General features: G+C 49.2%; 1 protein-coding gene across 4 annotated transcripts in view; it reads left to right on the top strand.

Annotated features, from left to right (window-relative positions):
* chd5 (chromodomain helicase DNA binding protein 5) overlaps positions 1 to 16,958 on the top strand; it is a 130,588-nt gene that overhangs the window by 74,147 nt on the left and 39,483 nt on the right. For 3 of the 4 annotated variants that reach the window (XM_070860418.1, XM_070860417.1, XM_070860420.1), the window contains exons 22-28: positions 4,252 to 4,376; positions 5,153 to 5,381; positions 7,816 to 7,985; positions 10,362 to 10,536; positions 12,341 to 12,427; positions 12,535 to 12,623; positions 16,484 to 16,617. In XM_070860418.1, coding sequence (XP_070716519.1) covers positions 4,252 to 4,376; positions 5,153 to 5,381; positions 7,816 to 7,985; positions 10,362 to 10,536; positions 12,341 to 12,427; positions 12,535 to 12,623; positions 16,484 to 16,617 — 1,009 coding nt within the window. The remainder of the gene's footprint in view (positions 1 to 4,251; positions 4,377 to 5,152; positions 5,382 to 7,815; positions 7,986 to 10,361; positions 10,537 to 12,340; positions 12,428 to 12,534; positions 12,624 to 16,483; positions 16,618 to 16,958) is intronic. The other variant, XM_070860419.1, reaches the window with a different exon arrangement.

Here is a 16,958-nt window from a genome sequence, read left to right as displayed (position 1 = left end):
CTGACCTCAACAATTTTTTGTGATAGAGAATTCCACATGCTCACAACTCTCTGAGTGAAGAAGTTTCTCCTCATCTTGGTCCAAAATGGCTTACCCCTTATCCTTACACTGTGACCTCTGGTTCTGGACTTCCCCAACATTGAGAACATTCTTCCTACATCTAACCTGTCCAATCCTGTCAGAATTTTACAAGTTTCCATCAGAACCCCTCTCATTCTTCTAAATTCCATTGAAAATAAGCCTAATCGATCCAGTCTTTCTTCATATATCAGTCCTGTCATCCCGGGCATCAGTCTGGTGAACCTTCGCTGCCTCAATAGCAAGAATGTCCTTCCTCAGATTAGGAGACCAAAACTGTACACAATATTCAAGGTGTGGCCTCATCAAGACCCTGTACAACTGTAGTAAGACGTCCCTGCTCCTATACTCAAATCCTCTCGCTATGAAGACCAACATGCCATTTGCCTTCTTCACCGCCTGCTGTACCTGCATGCCAACTTTCAATGACTGATGTACCATGACACCCAGGTCTCATTGCACATCCCCTTTTACTAATTTGTCACCATTCAGATAATAATCTGCCTTCCTGTTTTTACACACCAATCTCTTGTGTGGGACCTTGTTAAAAACCTTTTGAAAGTCCAAATACACCACATCCACTGGTTCTCCCTTGTCCACTCTACTAGTTACATCCTCAAAAAATTCAAGAAGATTTGTCAAGCATGATTTCCCCTTCATAACTCCATGCTGACTTGGACCGATCCTGTCACTGCTTTCCAAATGCGCTGCTATTACATCTTTAATAATTGATTCCAACATTTTCCCCGCTACTGATGTCAGGCTAACCGCTCTATAATTCCCTGTTTTCTCTCTCCCTCGTTTTTTAAAAAGTGGGTTACATTAGCTACCCTCCAATCCATAGGAACTGACCCAGAGTCGATAGACTCGCCCAGAAACAGCGAGCGAAGTGGATAAATATTTGTAAAAAAAAATCTTTTAAAAGACTATGGGAAAAAGACCAGGGAATGGGACTAATGGGATAGCTTATTTTGGAGAGCCGTCACAGGCAGGCTGAGCTAAACGGTCTCTTTCTGTGCTGCCTCTGATTCTATAATACTGTGTTCAGAAACAGCGCAGCGCTATACCGTCTCCTATCCGTGGGGCATGTGACTTGTGGCTGGGGATCTGTTGTAGTGAATGCAGTGCTTGTGGAAACTCGCAGGACTGTTATGAACATAGGAACAGGAGTAGACCATTCAGCTCCTCGAGCCTGTTCCGCCATTCACATAGGTCATGGCTGATCTGTATCCTAACTCCATCCACCCATCATGGCTCCTTATCCCTCACTACCCTGGGCTAGCAAATCGATCTCAAATTTAAAATTATTAATGGAGCTAGTATCTGCTGCCTTTTGTGGGAGAGAGTTCCACACTTTGCGTGCAGAAGTGTTTCCGAACTTCTCTCCTGAATGGAGTGGCCCTGATTTTAAGGTTTTGTCCCCTTGTCCGAGACTCCTACACCAGCAGGAAAGGTTTCTCTCTCTACCCTGTCAATTTGTTTAAAATCCTAAAAACCTCAATCAAATCACCCTTTAACCTTCTATATTCCAGGAACTACAAGCTTAATTTATGTAATCTCTCTTTGCAATCTAACCCTTGGATCCCTGGTAACCTTCTGGGGAACCTGCACTGCGCTCCTTCCAAGGCCAGTATATCCTTTCCAGAGCTGTACAGTGTACCAGACATGGTCTAACCAGGGCTTTGTACAGCTGGAGCAAAACTTGCTCCCCTTTATATTTTAGCCCTCGAGTTATAAAGGCTAGGAAAACACATTTTAAAAAAAGTAAAACAAACATTGATTCAAATTACTAAAATTAGTAATTAGTCATTAGCCTTTTGGATTATTTTTACCTGACCACTGCGTTTTACTGGGGTGTTGCATCAAATCATTCACTGGATGCCGATGTTTGTCATGTAGTGTTCCGTCCCCCGCAAAATCCATGAATTCAAACCTGGAGAAGTTGCTGGAACTTCTGGGCAAAACACTGGGCTCCCCCGCCCCCCTCCCCACCTCCTCCTCCCCTCCCCCCCCTCCTCCTCCCCTCCCCCCCCCCCTCCCCTGCCGCCCATCCCACCTCCGCCTTCTACCCTCCCCACCCCTCCCTCCCTCCCACCTCCTCCCCCCACTCCCCTCCCCCCTCCACCCCCCTGCTCCATCCCCGGAGCTGCAAAGTTTCCCACTGCCACTTTGAGTGAGGCGTCAGGTCCCTTCAGGGCATGTACTGAGGAGATTATATTCATTTTCAAAACACGATGTTTGGCTTTAATTTTTCTCCTTTTCTCTCTGTCCGCACGTCCTTTGGCTTTCCCCGAGGTAGCACTGGACCTCCCGCAGTGCCAGGGGATGGAGTGACTCTGGGAGCAGTCACCCTGCTCTTGGTGAGGTTTTGGGGTCCAGCTCAGGGGGCGACAAACAGTTGACGGCACATGCTGCCTCCACCCTTGCTGAACATGTAGACGTATGAAAAGGATGGGCAGGAGAAGACCAGCTGGCCCATCCAGCTTGCCCCACTCAGCCTGAAGCGTTGTGGTTAGACAACCCCGTCCCGTTCTCCCCCCCCCCCCCCCCCCCCCACCCCCGGACTCCCCATCAGCAACCTCCTGGGACAGGCATAAAACCAGATAAAAATCCAAGAACAATTGAGGAAAATATCTGGACAATTCCTCACCGAGTCCCTTGGGCGATCGGAACTAGTCGATAAGGTCACATTGGCCATGTTTATATTATCCAGTATTCCGCCAACCTTTTATACGGTGTTATTTTGCCCTGATAAGGCACCGGTTCTTTGTGGCTTTGCAGAGAACCAGCTCTCACTCTGCGACTTGGGAACTCTGCTATCCTCCGGGAAAAGAATTGCCCTATATCTAATCTGGCCCCACCCTGTCCCGGTGTAACTTATGCACTCGTCCCCTGGCCTTCCCCAACCTAGCAAACTGAAATAATCTATCACCGGGAAGGCAAGCGAGCCTTTTAACTATTTTATAGACCTGTTTCAAAGCACCCGAAGTCTGCACATCACTAAAGCGAATAGACGCAGCTCTCTGAACCTTTTCCAATGCCAAGGCCATTCAGGGATGATGTCTGGAAGCACTTCTTCACACACAGGGAATCTGGAGCTCTCTCCCCCAAAAAGCTGTTAAGATCGGGGTTCAATTAAAAATGTAAAAACTGAGATTGATAGATTTTTGTTCGGCAAGGGTATTAAAGATTACGGAACTAAGGCAGATAGATGGGGTTAAGATACAGATCAACCACGATCTAATTGATGGTGGAACAGGCTCGCTGTGCTGAATGGCCTCCTCCTGTTCTTACGTAACAGGCTCGAGGGACTGAATGGCCTCCTCCTGTTCTTACGTAACAGGCTCGAGGGACTGAATGGCCTCCTCCTGTTCTTACGTAACAAGCTCGATAGGCTGAATGGCCTCCTCCTGTTCTTGTGTAACAGGCTCGATAGGCTGAATGGCCTCCTCCTGTTCTTACGTAACAGGCTCGATAGGCTGAATGGCCTCCTCCTGTTCTTGTGTAACAGGCTCGAGGGACTGAATGGCCTCCTCCTGTTCTTGTGTAACAGGCCCGAGGGACTGAATGGCCTCCTCCTGTTCTTACGTAACAGACTCGAGGGACTGAATGGCCTCCTCCTGTTCTTACGTAACAGGCTCGAGGGACTGAAGGCCTCCTCCTGTTCTTACGTAACAGGCTCGAGGGACTGAATGGCCTCCTCCTGTTCTTGTGTAACAGGCTCGAGGGACTGAATGGCCTCCTCCTGTTCTTGTGTAACAGGCTCGAGGGACTGAATGGCCTCCTCCTGTTCTTGTGTAACAGGCTCGAGGGACTGAATGGCCTCCTCCTGTTCTTACGTAACAGACTTGAGGGACTGAATGGCCTCCTCCTGTTCTTGTGTAACAGGCTCGAGGGACTGAATGGCCTCCTCCTGTTCTTGTGTAACAGGCTCGAGGGACTGAATGGCCTGCTCCTGTTCCTATGTCCTTTCCTGTGCCTCCATCTCACTCACCACTTGCACAAGGTCCTGGAACGAGCACTCAGCAAAGAAGTAACAGCGAGTAAGAGAGGGAGCAAAAGCTCGTTGAGAAATGTAAAAGTGAAATACTCCGCGGTCCCAGTGAGTTTGCGCAGACCCTGCATGTTCGCCGATTGGCTGCTCACCCATCTCGTTCTCTCTCTCGCTCACAGCCCCGGGGGCCCAGCAATTCTGTTTCCTTCTGTCCACTCGAGCTGGGGGCCTGGGAATTAACCTGGCCACTGCAGACACCGTCGTAATCTACGATTCAGATTGGAACCCTCACAACGATATTCAGGTCAGAGCACGCTTTACCAGAGACTTCTAAATGGGACTGTTCAAAGTTATTTATGTCTTCCTTTTTGTTTTTGTTTCAAATCGCTCGGTAGAATTTAACGCTGTGTCGCCAGGACTTACGGCAGATGAGCAACCCAGTGGTTGAGAGTTCAGATTCCAAGTCCGGAAATTGAACTCAGTAATTCTGGTCACTTGTTGGCGGGCACCATGAAACCCAACTGGTTCACTAATGCCCTTCGGGGAAGGGAACCTGCTGTCCTTACCCAGTCTGGGTCTATATGTGACTCCATTCCCACACCAATGTGGTTCACACTTAACTGCCCTCTGAAGTGACCTCGCAGGCCGCTCCGTTGTGTGAAACCGCTACCAATGGGCCAAGAAGGCCCACCACCATCTTCTCGCCAACTGCGGATGGGCAACAAGTACCAGCCTTGCCAGTGATGCCCACATTGCAGGAATGAATTTTTGAAAAATAAATGTATTGGTAAAAGGTGACCATATGAGAGTTTGGTCTCCCATCGCACTTTACCTGGTAGTGACAGGCTCCAGTTCCTGACCTCCTATCTCTGCCTGTGCGGAGGAGGTGCGAGGCTGAGGTCAGGCGCTTCCTGACAGAGAGGAGAGATCAGAGCATCAAATCTCTCCAGCCTGCCTTCCTAGTGTCTGGGGAGCAGGGTTCCAGCCTGTTCCATTGGCTTGGGAAGGTGGCGGGGGCGGGGAGAGAACGTTCGGTAAAGGAGTTCAGAAATCAAATCAAATCCAACATGTGTACTACAGGCGTTCAGCAGAGCTCATCGTATTGGCCAGAACAAAAAGGTGATGATCTATCGCTTCGTGACCCGTGCGTCGGTCGAGGAACGCATCACTCAGGTGGCCAAGAAGAAGATGATGTTGACCCACCTGGTAGTGCGGCCAGGCTTGGGCTCAAAGTCTGGGTCAATGTCCAAGCAAGAGCTGGACGATATCCTCAAGTTCGGCACAGAGGAACTCTTTAAGGATGACGAAGGTGAGGAAGCGTGGGGGGGGTGGATGGGGGTTGGGGGGGAGATTGGGGGTGGGGGCGGTTTGGGGGGGGGTGGGGGGGGGGAGATTGGGGGGGCGGGGAGGGTGAGTAGTGCGTGGGATGACGTAAAGAGGGGAGGAGAGATATGACATAGAGCCAGGCGGGGGTGCAAGGAGGATTTGGCCCTTTTCCCCCCCTTGATTGATAACATCCTGTTCAAAATGTTCAGAAGATTAATGAAGTCATCCTGTGAGAATTTTATGCAACTAGTTTTAAAAAAACAGGTTGCATTATTGAGATTCGCCTCGTGGCTCAGTACGTAGGAACAGGAGGAGGCCATTCAGCCTCTCGAGCTTGTTCCGCCATTCAGTAAGATCGTGGCTGTTCTGTCGCTCTGCTCCACCTGCCTTGGCTCCATATCCTTTTATAACCTTTCCTAGCAAAAATCTCTCGCTCTCCGGTCACAGGTACAAGGCCCAGTGTAGTTTGGAGCCTTACATTCCAGGAGGGCGGCTCTCCACCGTGTGGTGAATCAGTTGATGTCAAGTGCGGCAGCGTTAAGGAGTCTGAGTGCCTGGGTTTGCAATCAAAGCCAGCCAGTGATCTTCCTGCAGTCAGCATGGCTGGAAAGTGTGTGTGGACATTGGGGGGAAGAGCACGATGGGCCCAGTCACGATACTACATCCGCTCCCCCCCCCCTCCCCATTGGTTGAATACCCACCACCAGTCATCATCTCGTCTGACACACACACAATGGGCTAGAACTGGCCCCTGTGGAACTGTACCTGGGCAGGAATCACCGCCTTCAGCAGAGGAAGGGACAATGCTGAAGGGGAAAATATTTTTTTAAAAGAGAGAGCGAGAGAGAGAGAGAAAGAAAAAGTTCCCCTCAGTCTGTGCTGGGTCTGACCTCAGGTTTCAGAGATGAAAGAAGATGGATAGGAGGGAGATTACTGCCCCTAAACGGGGGCGGGGGACGACAAAGTAGATCCAACTATCGGGAATTTAAGTTCTGAGGGATCGTTAAGGAAGTTGGGCTTATTTTCTTTGGAATTAAAGAGATTTTGAGGAGACATAAAACCATTATGAAGGAAATTGGTAAAAGTGGTGAAGGTGAATTGTTCAGTAAGCTGTTAACCAGGGGATACGAGAGAGAAAAGGGAATGTTTCACCCGCAGGGTAATAGACCTGGTGAATACCTCACCAGAGAAGGCCATTGATGTGGACAGTACAATTGGGTTGAAGAGCCAACTGGAGAGAGCAGGGTGAGGAGGGTTTGCTCTGTCAGGGGAGATAGGCTTCTGGGACTGAATGGCCTTTGCTCCTCAATTTAAAAAAATCTAAAATCTTCCTTTTGAGGGAAGAGAGTTACAGAAAGGGGGAGGCTGAAAGTATTCAAAACATCCAAAAAGTTGTGGATGCTGGAGGACAGTTGGAGCTTTCAAGACTGAGATCGATCGAGTTTTGTTCAGTAAGGGTATCAAGGGATATGGTTCAAAGGCAGGAAAATGGAGTTAGAAACATAGAAACATAGAAAATAGGTGCAGGAGTAGGCCATTCGCCCTTCTAGCCTGCACCGCCATTCAATGAGTTCATGGCTGAACATGCAACTTCAGTACCCCATTCCTGCTTTCTCACCATACCCCTTGATCCCCCGAGTAGTAAGGACTTCAACTTGACATCAACTTGACATCATCTGATTCACCACACATTGGAGAGCCGCCCTCCTGGTCTGTAAGGCTCCAAACTACACTGGGCCTTGTATCTACGACTGGAGAGCGAGAGATTTTTGCTAGGAAAGGTTGTAAAAGGATACGGAGCCAAGGCAGGTGGATGGAGCTGAGCTATAGATGATCTTATTGAATGGTGGCACAGGCTCAAGGGGCTGAATGGCCTCCTCCTGTTCCTATGCTCCTTTGTTCCTGTAGTTGGAGGGAAATATTACACAGTATTTACAGCACAGACACAGGCCATTCGGCCCAACTGGTCTATGCTGGTGTTTATGCTCCACACAAGCCCCCTCCCACCCCTCTTCATCTCACCCTATCAACATATCCTCCATTCCCACAGATATTGTATGTATGTTTGTGTGCATATAATATGTATATGTACTTATGTGACAAATGTATAGAGGCATAAAGAGAGTGTGAAAGAGTTAGATTTAATAGCCTAGATTTTCTAATAGGTATTATTTTAACACCAATCAGAAACTCTAGGCTTTGGAGTTGAAGACAAACCAAAGAGAGAGAGAGAGAAGGTGAAGAATTATGGAATGGGAGAGAAGCAGAGAAAGTTGCAGAAAGAGAGAAATGATTAATAAGATTGTAGCCCCATGAGCAATGCCACGGGAGGCCAGTCACTGTACAGGTCGGTTATTCGAAGGCGCCCACCCTAGAGTGAGCGACGTCGTTGTTGATGATTGTTGCTTAACTTTCAGCTGAGAAGGAGGCGGAGGAGATCCGGATGATCCACTATGATGACCGTGCCATCTCCAAGCTGCTGGACCGCAACCAGAACGCGACAGACGACGCTGACATTCAGAACATGAACGAGTATCTCAGCTCCTTCAAGGTTGCTCAGTACGTGGTGCGGGAGGAGGAGGAGCAGGTGACTGCTTTGCTTCGAGGGCTAAAGCCAGCGAGAGCACACTGGGTTCGGACTGAGCAGCAGCAGTTAGACAGACCCAGAAAGACCTGGGAAGGGAGGGGACAGGTGGCTTATAAAGAAACTAGCAGGCGCATGGGAGCAAAGTTACCTGAGGAGGGGGAGGTGGGCATTGTTCCCTTTAAGCTGCGCGGCCGTGCAGAGCTCTGGAGCTCCTGTGCGGTCAACTCACCGGGTTTTAAATGGGGTAAACGCGCATGTGCTGAATTTTGAATGGATCACGCAGCCAATAAAAAATGAAAGGAACATTGGCGGTGGGGTATCTGATCTCTACTCTTGGTGACTCTGACTCCTGTGTGGATTGTGCTGGAGGGTTGGAGATCGGGTGTAATAAAAGGAAAGGGGGTTAAAGGGCCACCTGGAGAGGAGAAGGGGGTAGAATTGATGGTGAAGAATGGGGTGGTTTATAGTTACTGTCACGTTGGCCCGATATCCTGTTTCTTATTTGTAGTTTGATCATATAGAATAATTAATAATTTAACATTTACCTCCTGACTTCCCAAATTGCTTCAATGCCAATTAATTAGGTTTTTGAAATTGTAGTCACTCTTGTTATATAGGGCATGTTCATTTATATATGCGCACACACTAAGATTTTACTCAGTAACATACAGACTAAACCTTCCCCCAAGTCTTGTCTGTTTTCCCTGAGAGGCATCTCATGAAATGGCCCTTGTTTTGGTGATGATTAAAGATCCGGGATGAAGGACAAAATGCAACTGCACCCCTCAACAAACCAACAAAGCTCACTGTAATGCATTTGCTTCATGGGTTCTTTGCTTAAGAATTCCGAGCAACACATCACTATTAAGAACTGGTTGATTTATTAACAAAGGTTTAACAATCACACTACACATTACCTCATCATCATCATAGGCAGTCCCTCGAATCGAGGATAACTTGCTTCCATGTCAAAAAGTTCACAGTTGTTTCAATGAGGGACCTGATGTTCCGGTCCCGAACTAAATCTTGAAGGGTGGAAGATGCCTGTGCGTGCATTTTTTTAACGTGTGGTGGCCGTTGCACACCAGCCACCACACGGGCTCGACAGAGCTAGGTCTCGGTCCAGTGGCAAGGATTACCCAGGACGACTGGAGACCAGCTCTGCTGCACGGGCCTAGTGCGCGCGCACATAACGCAGTGTGGGCTGGTGCGTGCTGCCCCCGGGCCCTCGTCTCTCGTGGGCCCCGAACTCACGCCTCTCCTGGGCCCCGATCACGTCCCTCTACAGTCTCTCGCCGCTCCTTCGCCCTGACCTCGCTACTCCTGCTGCATCTGCCCACGCTCCAATCACCGACCTGGATCTTGGTGACGTCACTCTTCACTGCCGTTGCTCTCCTGCTCCAGCATGTGCTGCTCCCTGGAGTGTACACTGCCACTAGGCTCACAACTGCATACCACAATTCAGCAACTCTACACTATTTTTGTAAAACCATAATTCAAGTGCCCCCTTATTAAAGGGGCACTAAAACCGACAAATTAAACAAATTAAACTTTTAACATTAATGGATCAAATTAAAATTTGGTTGCCGGGGGTGATGATGCACTCCAGTCCCTCCGGTGCCCACCTCTCGCGGAAGGCAGCAAGCGTACCGGTGGACACCGCTTGCTCCATCTCCAGGGACACCCTGGCTTGAACATAACCCAGGCTGTCTTGACCGGTTAATGGCTACTTTGGCCATGTCAACAGCTCTACAACTATTTTGGTGTAAGACAATAAACAAGTGCCCCCTGATTAAAGAGGGGGGGCACACTCCAAAAACTTTTCAGGTGCCCCCTTGTTTATTTGCGGGTTTTTTTGAGGGTACCAACACATAAATTATACAAGTGCCCCCTGGCTAAAAGGGGGGGAGGCACTAAAACCTGCACAATAAACAAATTAAACTTTGGACAAAAACCATCAAATTAAAATTTGGTTGCCGGGGCTGATGATGCACTCCAGTCCCTCCGGCGCCCACCTCTCGCGGAAGGCCGCGAGCGTACCGGTGGACACCGCGTGCTCCATCTCCAGGGACACCCTGGCTCGGATGTAGGCGCGGAAGAGAGGCAGGCAGTCGGGCTGAACGACCCCCTTGACCGCCCGCTGCCTGGACCGGCTGATGGCTAGGTTGGCCGTGTCAACAGCTCTACAACCCAAGAGCATGCTCACATGTGCATACAATACACTCACTGTGCTGATAAATGGCCGGGTGTTAAGGACCTGGTGCAAGGGGAATTTATGATGTAGGTTTTATTTTGAGTTTTTTGCTTTAAGCTGACTGTTTCACGGCTGATTTCCCTTTAATGCAACTGATCTATTGATGGTCTTGAATTGTTTAGGAGGAAGTTGAACGAGAGATCATTAAACAGGAAGAGAATGTGGACCCTGATTACTGGGAAAAGCTCCTGAGACATCACTATGAGCAGCAACAAGAGGACCTCGCCAGGAACCTGGGCAAAGGCAAACGCATTCGCAAACAAGTCAACTACAATGATGCCTCCCAAGAGGACCAAGGTATTTACCCGCACGGCAGAAAGAGCGGAAATACGGGCAGTGGGTTAGTGAGGGCTCACAATCAGCCGGCTGATGTTCTTGAGTCTTCGAGAGCTTCTTCCCTTCCCTTCAGTGTCAGACCTCTTCCTCTGCCTTGACTGTTGGACCAAAGACTTGTGTAATTGTTCAGTGCTGGTAGGGACATGGAGTGGGTACTTTAGTACATTCCACGACTGGGAATCATTCCCCCACCCCACCACCTCTTTTTCTGAAAGCTTTGTCACTGCTCGGGTTGGATTCCTTGGGTCCTGAATGCAATCCCGTCAAGTCACAGGACCAGCTTCCAGTCGGGGTACTTAGATACGGACACAGTCTGGTTACCACCCTTGCCCAACCCTGCTGTGTTGGACATTAACTCTGCTGTCTCATCTGCCACTCTGAGTGAGTTCAGCCCATTTGGTCGAAGCTGAGGACTAAACCTGGGCCCTTGGTCTGAATGGCTCATCTACTCATAGCCTGAACCAGGTCTGGCTGCCCAACCATTGTCAGGGTATCCCCGACATCCGGTAATTCTCCATCTTCCAGCAGGATCTGAGCACCTGGGGGGAGAGGCGATATAAAAAGGCCAAAACAAAATGTGTTCTGAACTTGTGTCCTGGAACAAGTTCAGAGGATGGCAACTAGACTAGTGCTGAGATAAGGCCCGGAGCGAGTATGATAGGCTAAGAGAGCTCAGTCGTCATTCTAGAAAACATAGACTGCAAACAGAGTTGATTGAGGTCTTTAAAATAATGAAAGGATGAGACTTGGTCCATTTGGATAGCTATTCGAGCTAGTTGTGTTGCAGAGGACCAGGGGACATGTGTAGAAGTTCTGTAAGTGTGGGAACTGGTTAAATGCCAGGAAGGTTTTTTTTTCCAGAGGGTTATCGGCCTCTGGAACAAGTTCAGTGAGTGAGTCACTCCGTGTTTGAATAAGGGGCTGGGATAACTCGACTGCTACGGCCAACACCACAGCTTATTAAAGGTTGGTGGGGCATTGGGCAATGCGCCAGCTGTGGCTCAGTGAGTCGCACTCTCACCTCTGAGTCAGAAGGTCATGGTTCAAGTCGCACTCCATAATCCAAGCTGACACTCCAGTGCAGTGCCGAGGGAGCGCTGCGCTGTTGGAGGTGCCGTCTTTTGGATAAGGCGTTAAATCGAGGTTCAATCTGCTCTCACAGGTGGATGTAAAGATCCCACGACACCAATGTTCCCCCTAACTTTTTTTGGGCAGCATGGCCCCTTTAACCAGCAGCGCGGCGCATTCAAAGGTCCACCCAGGTCTGGTTTATTTCAATTTAATTATCGGCTGCGTGGGACCCCTGGAGCACTACTTTGAAGAAGAGCAGGTGCAACATCACCAAAACAGGTGATCTGGTTGTTATCACATTGCTGTTTATGGGAGCTTGCTGTGCGCAAATATTCTACATTATAACAGTGACTACACTTCAAAAAGTACTTCAATGGCTGTAAAGTGCTTTGGGAAGTCCTGAGGTTGTGAAAAAATGCTATAGAAATGCAAGTTCTTTCCTTCTTTCTTTCATGGTCACTAGTTCAGAGTGGAATTTCCCTGAGCTTTCTATCCCCTGAATTACCCTCCGGTTTTGTTTTAATTTTATTTGGTCCCAGGAGCTGGTGTGGCCGCAGGTGGGAGGCGATGGGTGTCCATGATGCTCAGTGGCATCGTGGCGGTACGGGACAGGCTTGATGGGCCAAGTGGCCTTTGCCCATCCGCCATTTCTGTGTGTCCGTATTCCTACTCGTCCTCCTGTTCTCTTTTCCAGAGTGGCAAGATGAGCTGTCAGACAACCAGTCTGAGTACTCTGTGGGGTCAGAGGATGAGGACGAAGACTTTGAGGAGAAGCCTGAAGGTGAGGGTTTAGCTGTGGTTCCCTTTCTCATTTAGGGCAGTGCTTAATCTTGGAATTGTGAGCAGTGTCGGTCCAGAACTTTCAATCCCGAATTTTGTCCTTTCCAGCAGGGAGACGACAATCACGGAGGCAACTTAAGAACGAAAGAGACAAACCCCTCCCACCCCTACTGGCTCGAGTCGGTGGGAACATTGAGGTAAAAATATCTTCTTCAAATAACTTTACTCTGTAACCATCGACCACAAACACTCCCAGGGCAGGTACAGCACGGGTTAGATACAGAGTAAAGCTCCCTCTACACTGTGCCATCAAACACTCCCAGGGCAGGTACAGCATGGGTTAGATACAGAGTAAAGCTCCCTCTACATTGTTCCATCAAACACTCCCAGGGCAGGTACAGCACGGGTTAGTTACAGAGTAAAGCTCCCTCTACACCGTCCCATCAAACACTCACAGGGCAGGTACAGCATGGGTTAGATACAGAGTAAAGCTCCCTCTGCACCGTCCCATCAAACACTCCCAGGGCAGGTACAGCATGGGTTAGATACAGAGTAAAGCTCCCTCTACACTGTGCCATCAAACACTCCCAGGGCAGGTACAGCATGGGTTAGATACAGAGTAAAGCTCCCTCTACACTGTGCCATCAAACACTCCCAGGGCAGGTACAGCATGGGTTAGATACAGAGTAAAGCTCCCTCTACACCGTCCCATCAAATATTTGGTTCGGTATTCACTAAGGAGGACACAAACAACCTTCCGGATATAAAAGGGGTCAGAGGGTCTAGTAAGAAGGAGGAACTGAGGGAAATCCTTATTAGTCAGGAAATTGTGTTGGGGAAATTGATGGGATTGAAGGCCGATAAATCCCCAGGGCCTGATGGACTGCATCCCAGAGTACTTAAGGAGGTGGCCTTGGAAATAGCAGATGCATTGACAGTCATTTTCCAATATTCCATAGACTCTGGATCAGTTCCTATGGAGTGAGGGTAGCCAATGTAACCCCACTTTGTAAAAAAGGAGGGAGAGAGAAAACAGGGAATTATAGACCGGTTAGCCTGACATCGATAGTGGGTAAAATGATGGAATCAATTATTAAGGATGTCATAGCAGCGCATTTGGAAAGAGGTGACATGATAGGTCCAAGTCAGCATGGATTTGTGAAAGGGAAATCATGCTTGACAAATCTTCTGGAATTTTTTGAGGATGTTTCCAGTAGAGTGGACAAGGGGGAACCAGTTGATGTGGTGTATTTGGACTTTCAGAAGGCTTTCAACAAGGTCCCACACAAGAGATTAATGTGCAAAGTTAAAGCACATGGGATTGGGGGTAATGTGCTGACGTGGATTGAGAACTGGTTGTCAGACAGGAAGCAAAGAGTAGGAGTAAATGGGTACTTTTCAGAATGACAGGCAGTGACTAGTGGGGTACCGCAAGGTTCTGTGCTGGGACCCCAGCTGTTTACATTGTACATTAATGATTTAGACGAGGGGATTAAATGTAGTATCTCCAAATTTGTGGATGACACTAAGTTGTGTGGCAGTGTGAGCTGCGAGGAGGATGCTATGAGGCTGCAGAGTGACTTGGATAGGTTAGGTGAGTGGGCAAATGCATGGCAGATGAAGTATAATGACGATAAATGTGAGGTTATCCACTTTGGTGGTAAAAACAGAGAGACAGACTATTATCTGAATGGTGACAGATTAGGAAAAGGGGAGGTGCAACGAGACCTGGGTGTCATGGTACATCAGTCAGTGAAGGTTGGCATGCAGGTACAGCAGGCGGTTAAGAAAGCAAATGGCATGTTGGCCTTCATAGCGAGGGGATTTGAGTACAGGGGCAGGGAGGTGTTAATACAGTTGTACAGGGCCTTGGTGAGGCCACACCTGGAGTATTGTGTACAGTTTTGGTCTCCTAACTTGAGGAAGGACATTCTTGCTATTGAGGGAGTGCAGCGAATGTTCACCAGACTGATTCCCGGGATGGCGGGACTGACATATCAAGAAAGACTGGATCAACTGGGCTTGTATTCACTGGAGTTCAGAAGAATGAGAGGGGATCTCATAGAAACGTTTAAAATTCTGATGGGTTTAGACAGGTTAGATGCAGGAAGAATGTTCCCAATGTTGGGGAAGTCCAGAATCAGGGGTCACAGTCTCAGGATAAGGGGTAAGCCATTTAGGACCGAGATGGGGAGAAACTTCTTCACCCAGAGAGTGGTGAACCTGTGGAATTCTCTACCACAGGAAGTTGTTGAGGCCAATTCACTAAATATATTCAAAAAGGAGTTAGGTGTAGTCCTTACTACTAGGGGGATCAAGGGGTATGGCGAGAAAGCAGAAATGGGGTACTGAAGTTGCATGTTCAGCCATGAACTCATTGAATGGTGGTGCAGGCTCGAAGGGCTGAATTGCTTACTCCTGCACCTATTTTCTATGTTTCTATTTAACAGGATTGTTGCTAAACCCTGATTTATTTATTTTGTTAGATTATTGTTTGGGTAAGGTTATTAAGGGGTATAGAGTTATGGTTGGTAAATGGAGATGAGCTACAGATCAGCCATGATGTAATTGAATGGTGGAACAGGCTCGATGGGTTGAATGGCCTGCTACTGTTTCTAGGTTCTCTGTCGCAGAATGTTCTCGTAAGTAGTTCCTGCATTTTTGAAGCGTGAGGTTCAGCTCGGGGTTTCTCGTTATGAGCAGTCCTGGTGGTTTACTCTCACTGTTAGCAGACCAGAGAGAGATGGAGCACATCTCTCAGTCACTTCACACAGCACCCGAGATGCTCTCCGTCACAGTCAACATTTGTCTCCAGTGTGGGAGGCAGAACATGGCACTGTTCCTGCGGAGGTGGCTGACCGGATACAGCATGGATCCCTGATGCACAACCTACTCACACTGTAGACAGGGACACTGGGGAGTTAAAGGCCTCGGTAAAAATAAATCAGTCACGAAAATAAGAAAATTAGCGGGCAGGGAAAGACCAGCTGGTCCATCAAGCCTGCCCCCACACTCGTGATGTCGGAGACACTTCTCATCCCCTCCCCACTGCCGTGTAATCTCCTGGGAACGGTGGAAAAAGAACAGTGATTGTCTGCGCAGACATTTTTGTGTTCTTCTGCACGTGCGCACAGTCGGTGTGGTTGGGGGGGGGGGGGAGGTGCTGGTAAGAGGGGAGAGGGAGAGGGAAGGGTGGGGGGGTGCTCGTGGGAGGGGATTGTGGGAGGGGTGGGGAAGGCTGGTGGGAGGGGAGGGTGGGTGGAGGTGTGGGGGTGTGGGGAGGGATGGAGAGGAAGGGAGGAGGTTGTGGGGTGGGAAGAAGGAGGAGGACAGGAACTTGGGCCAAGTGTGGGTGGAATGTCAGGAATTTGGGCAGGGGAGCAGCAACTTGTTTGGGGGTGGGAGAAGGTTTTATCCCGCGAGGGTGAGCCCTGTCTGTTCCATGTGGGCTCAGTTCTATCTGGAGTGCGCAGTCAGAATGGCTCGAATTACACTTTGCAAAGTAACTGATTCCACAGGCAAGCACAATCTAATGACACAATCCTAACTGCTGGGTGTGACTTGTCCTCCAAGGCGACCAATCAGCAAGCAGAACTTGTCCAACAAGTCGACCAATCGGAATTTTTGGTGTTGCGAATAAACCCGTCCAAAAAAGAAACCAAGGGCCAGAAAGGATAAATACTTGGTGAAATTCCTTTCCGACCCCCTCGGGCGATAGATCATAAGGCCCTGTTCCAGGCGAGAAGCAGTCCAGCTCCCTTGTGGAGAGGTGCCCAGAGAGTCAGCATCCACCACGTCCAAACAACCCGTATCCAGGGCAGGAAAATTCTTCACCCGCTTAACAAAGGAAAACCTGGAACGGGAATATCGTTGTTAGATTCTGGTTTTGAAATGTTCCTGGGACGGGCTCCATTCAGGGAGGACGAGTGACGGACGTGTTACTGGTCCGTGTCCAAGTGTTGGTGATGCGAGGGTGGGGGCCATAATCTTAACATTCCAGGACCGAGTATCAATGAAGGTTTCCGACCTGTCCTGATGTTTCATTCTGTGTGTTTAGGTTCTCGGATTCAACGCCCGCCAGCGTAAAGCCTTTGTGAATGCCATCATGCGCTGGGGAATGCCACCGCAGGATGCTTTCAACTCTCACTGGCTCGTCCGTGATCTCCGGGGAAAGAGTGAGAAGGAGTTCAGGTACGTTTGAAATAAAGGAATAAATTCCTGCCGTTTTATTTCCTCTTGCCCTCTCCTCCTCCACTCCATCATAGAGAGGAGAGGGGAGTCCCGACAGTCCCCGGGGGGAGAGGGTTGCTCGCTCTGAATTCTGGGTTGCCATACAGCGGGATACACGGGTCTGGTAGGTGTGAGTGCCCCCCCCCCCTTCACCGTATGGGTTGTGGGGGCCCATAAACCCGCTCCTGCGCCCCATTGACTGGGAGAAAGCGAGTTACTGCCAAGGAAGGAGTGTCACATCGCAGCCTATTCGCCGGCCCATGAGTCCTTCCACTGCCTCTCACTGTTCCCCAAGCGAGGGG

This window comes from Pristiophorus japonicus, chromosome 18, assembly GCF_044704955.1.
Source record: "Pristiophorus japonicus isolate sPriJap1 chromosome 18, sPriJap1.hap1, whole genome shotgun sequence".
Classification (NCBI taxonomy): domain Eukaryota; kingdom Metazoa; phylum Chordata; class Chondrichthyes; family Pristiophoridae; genus Pristiophorus; species Pristiophorus japonicus.
Note: the sequence above shows the minus strand (reverse complement) of the source record. Positions and strands in the feature narration are given on the sequence as shown.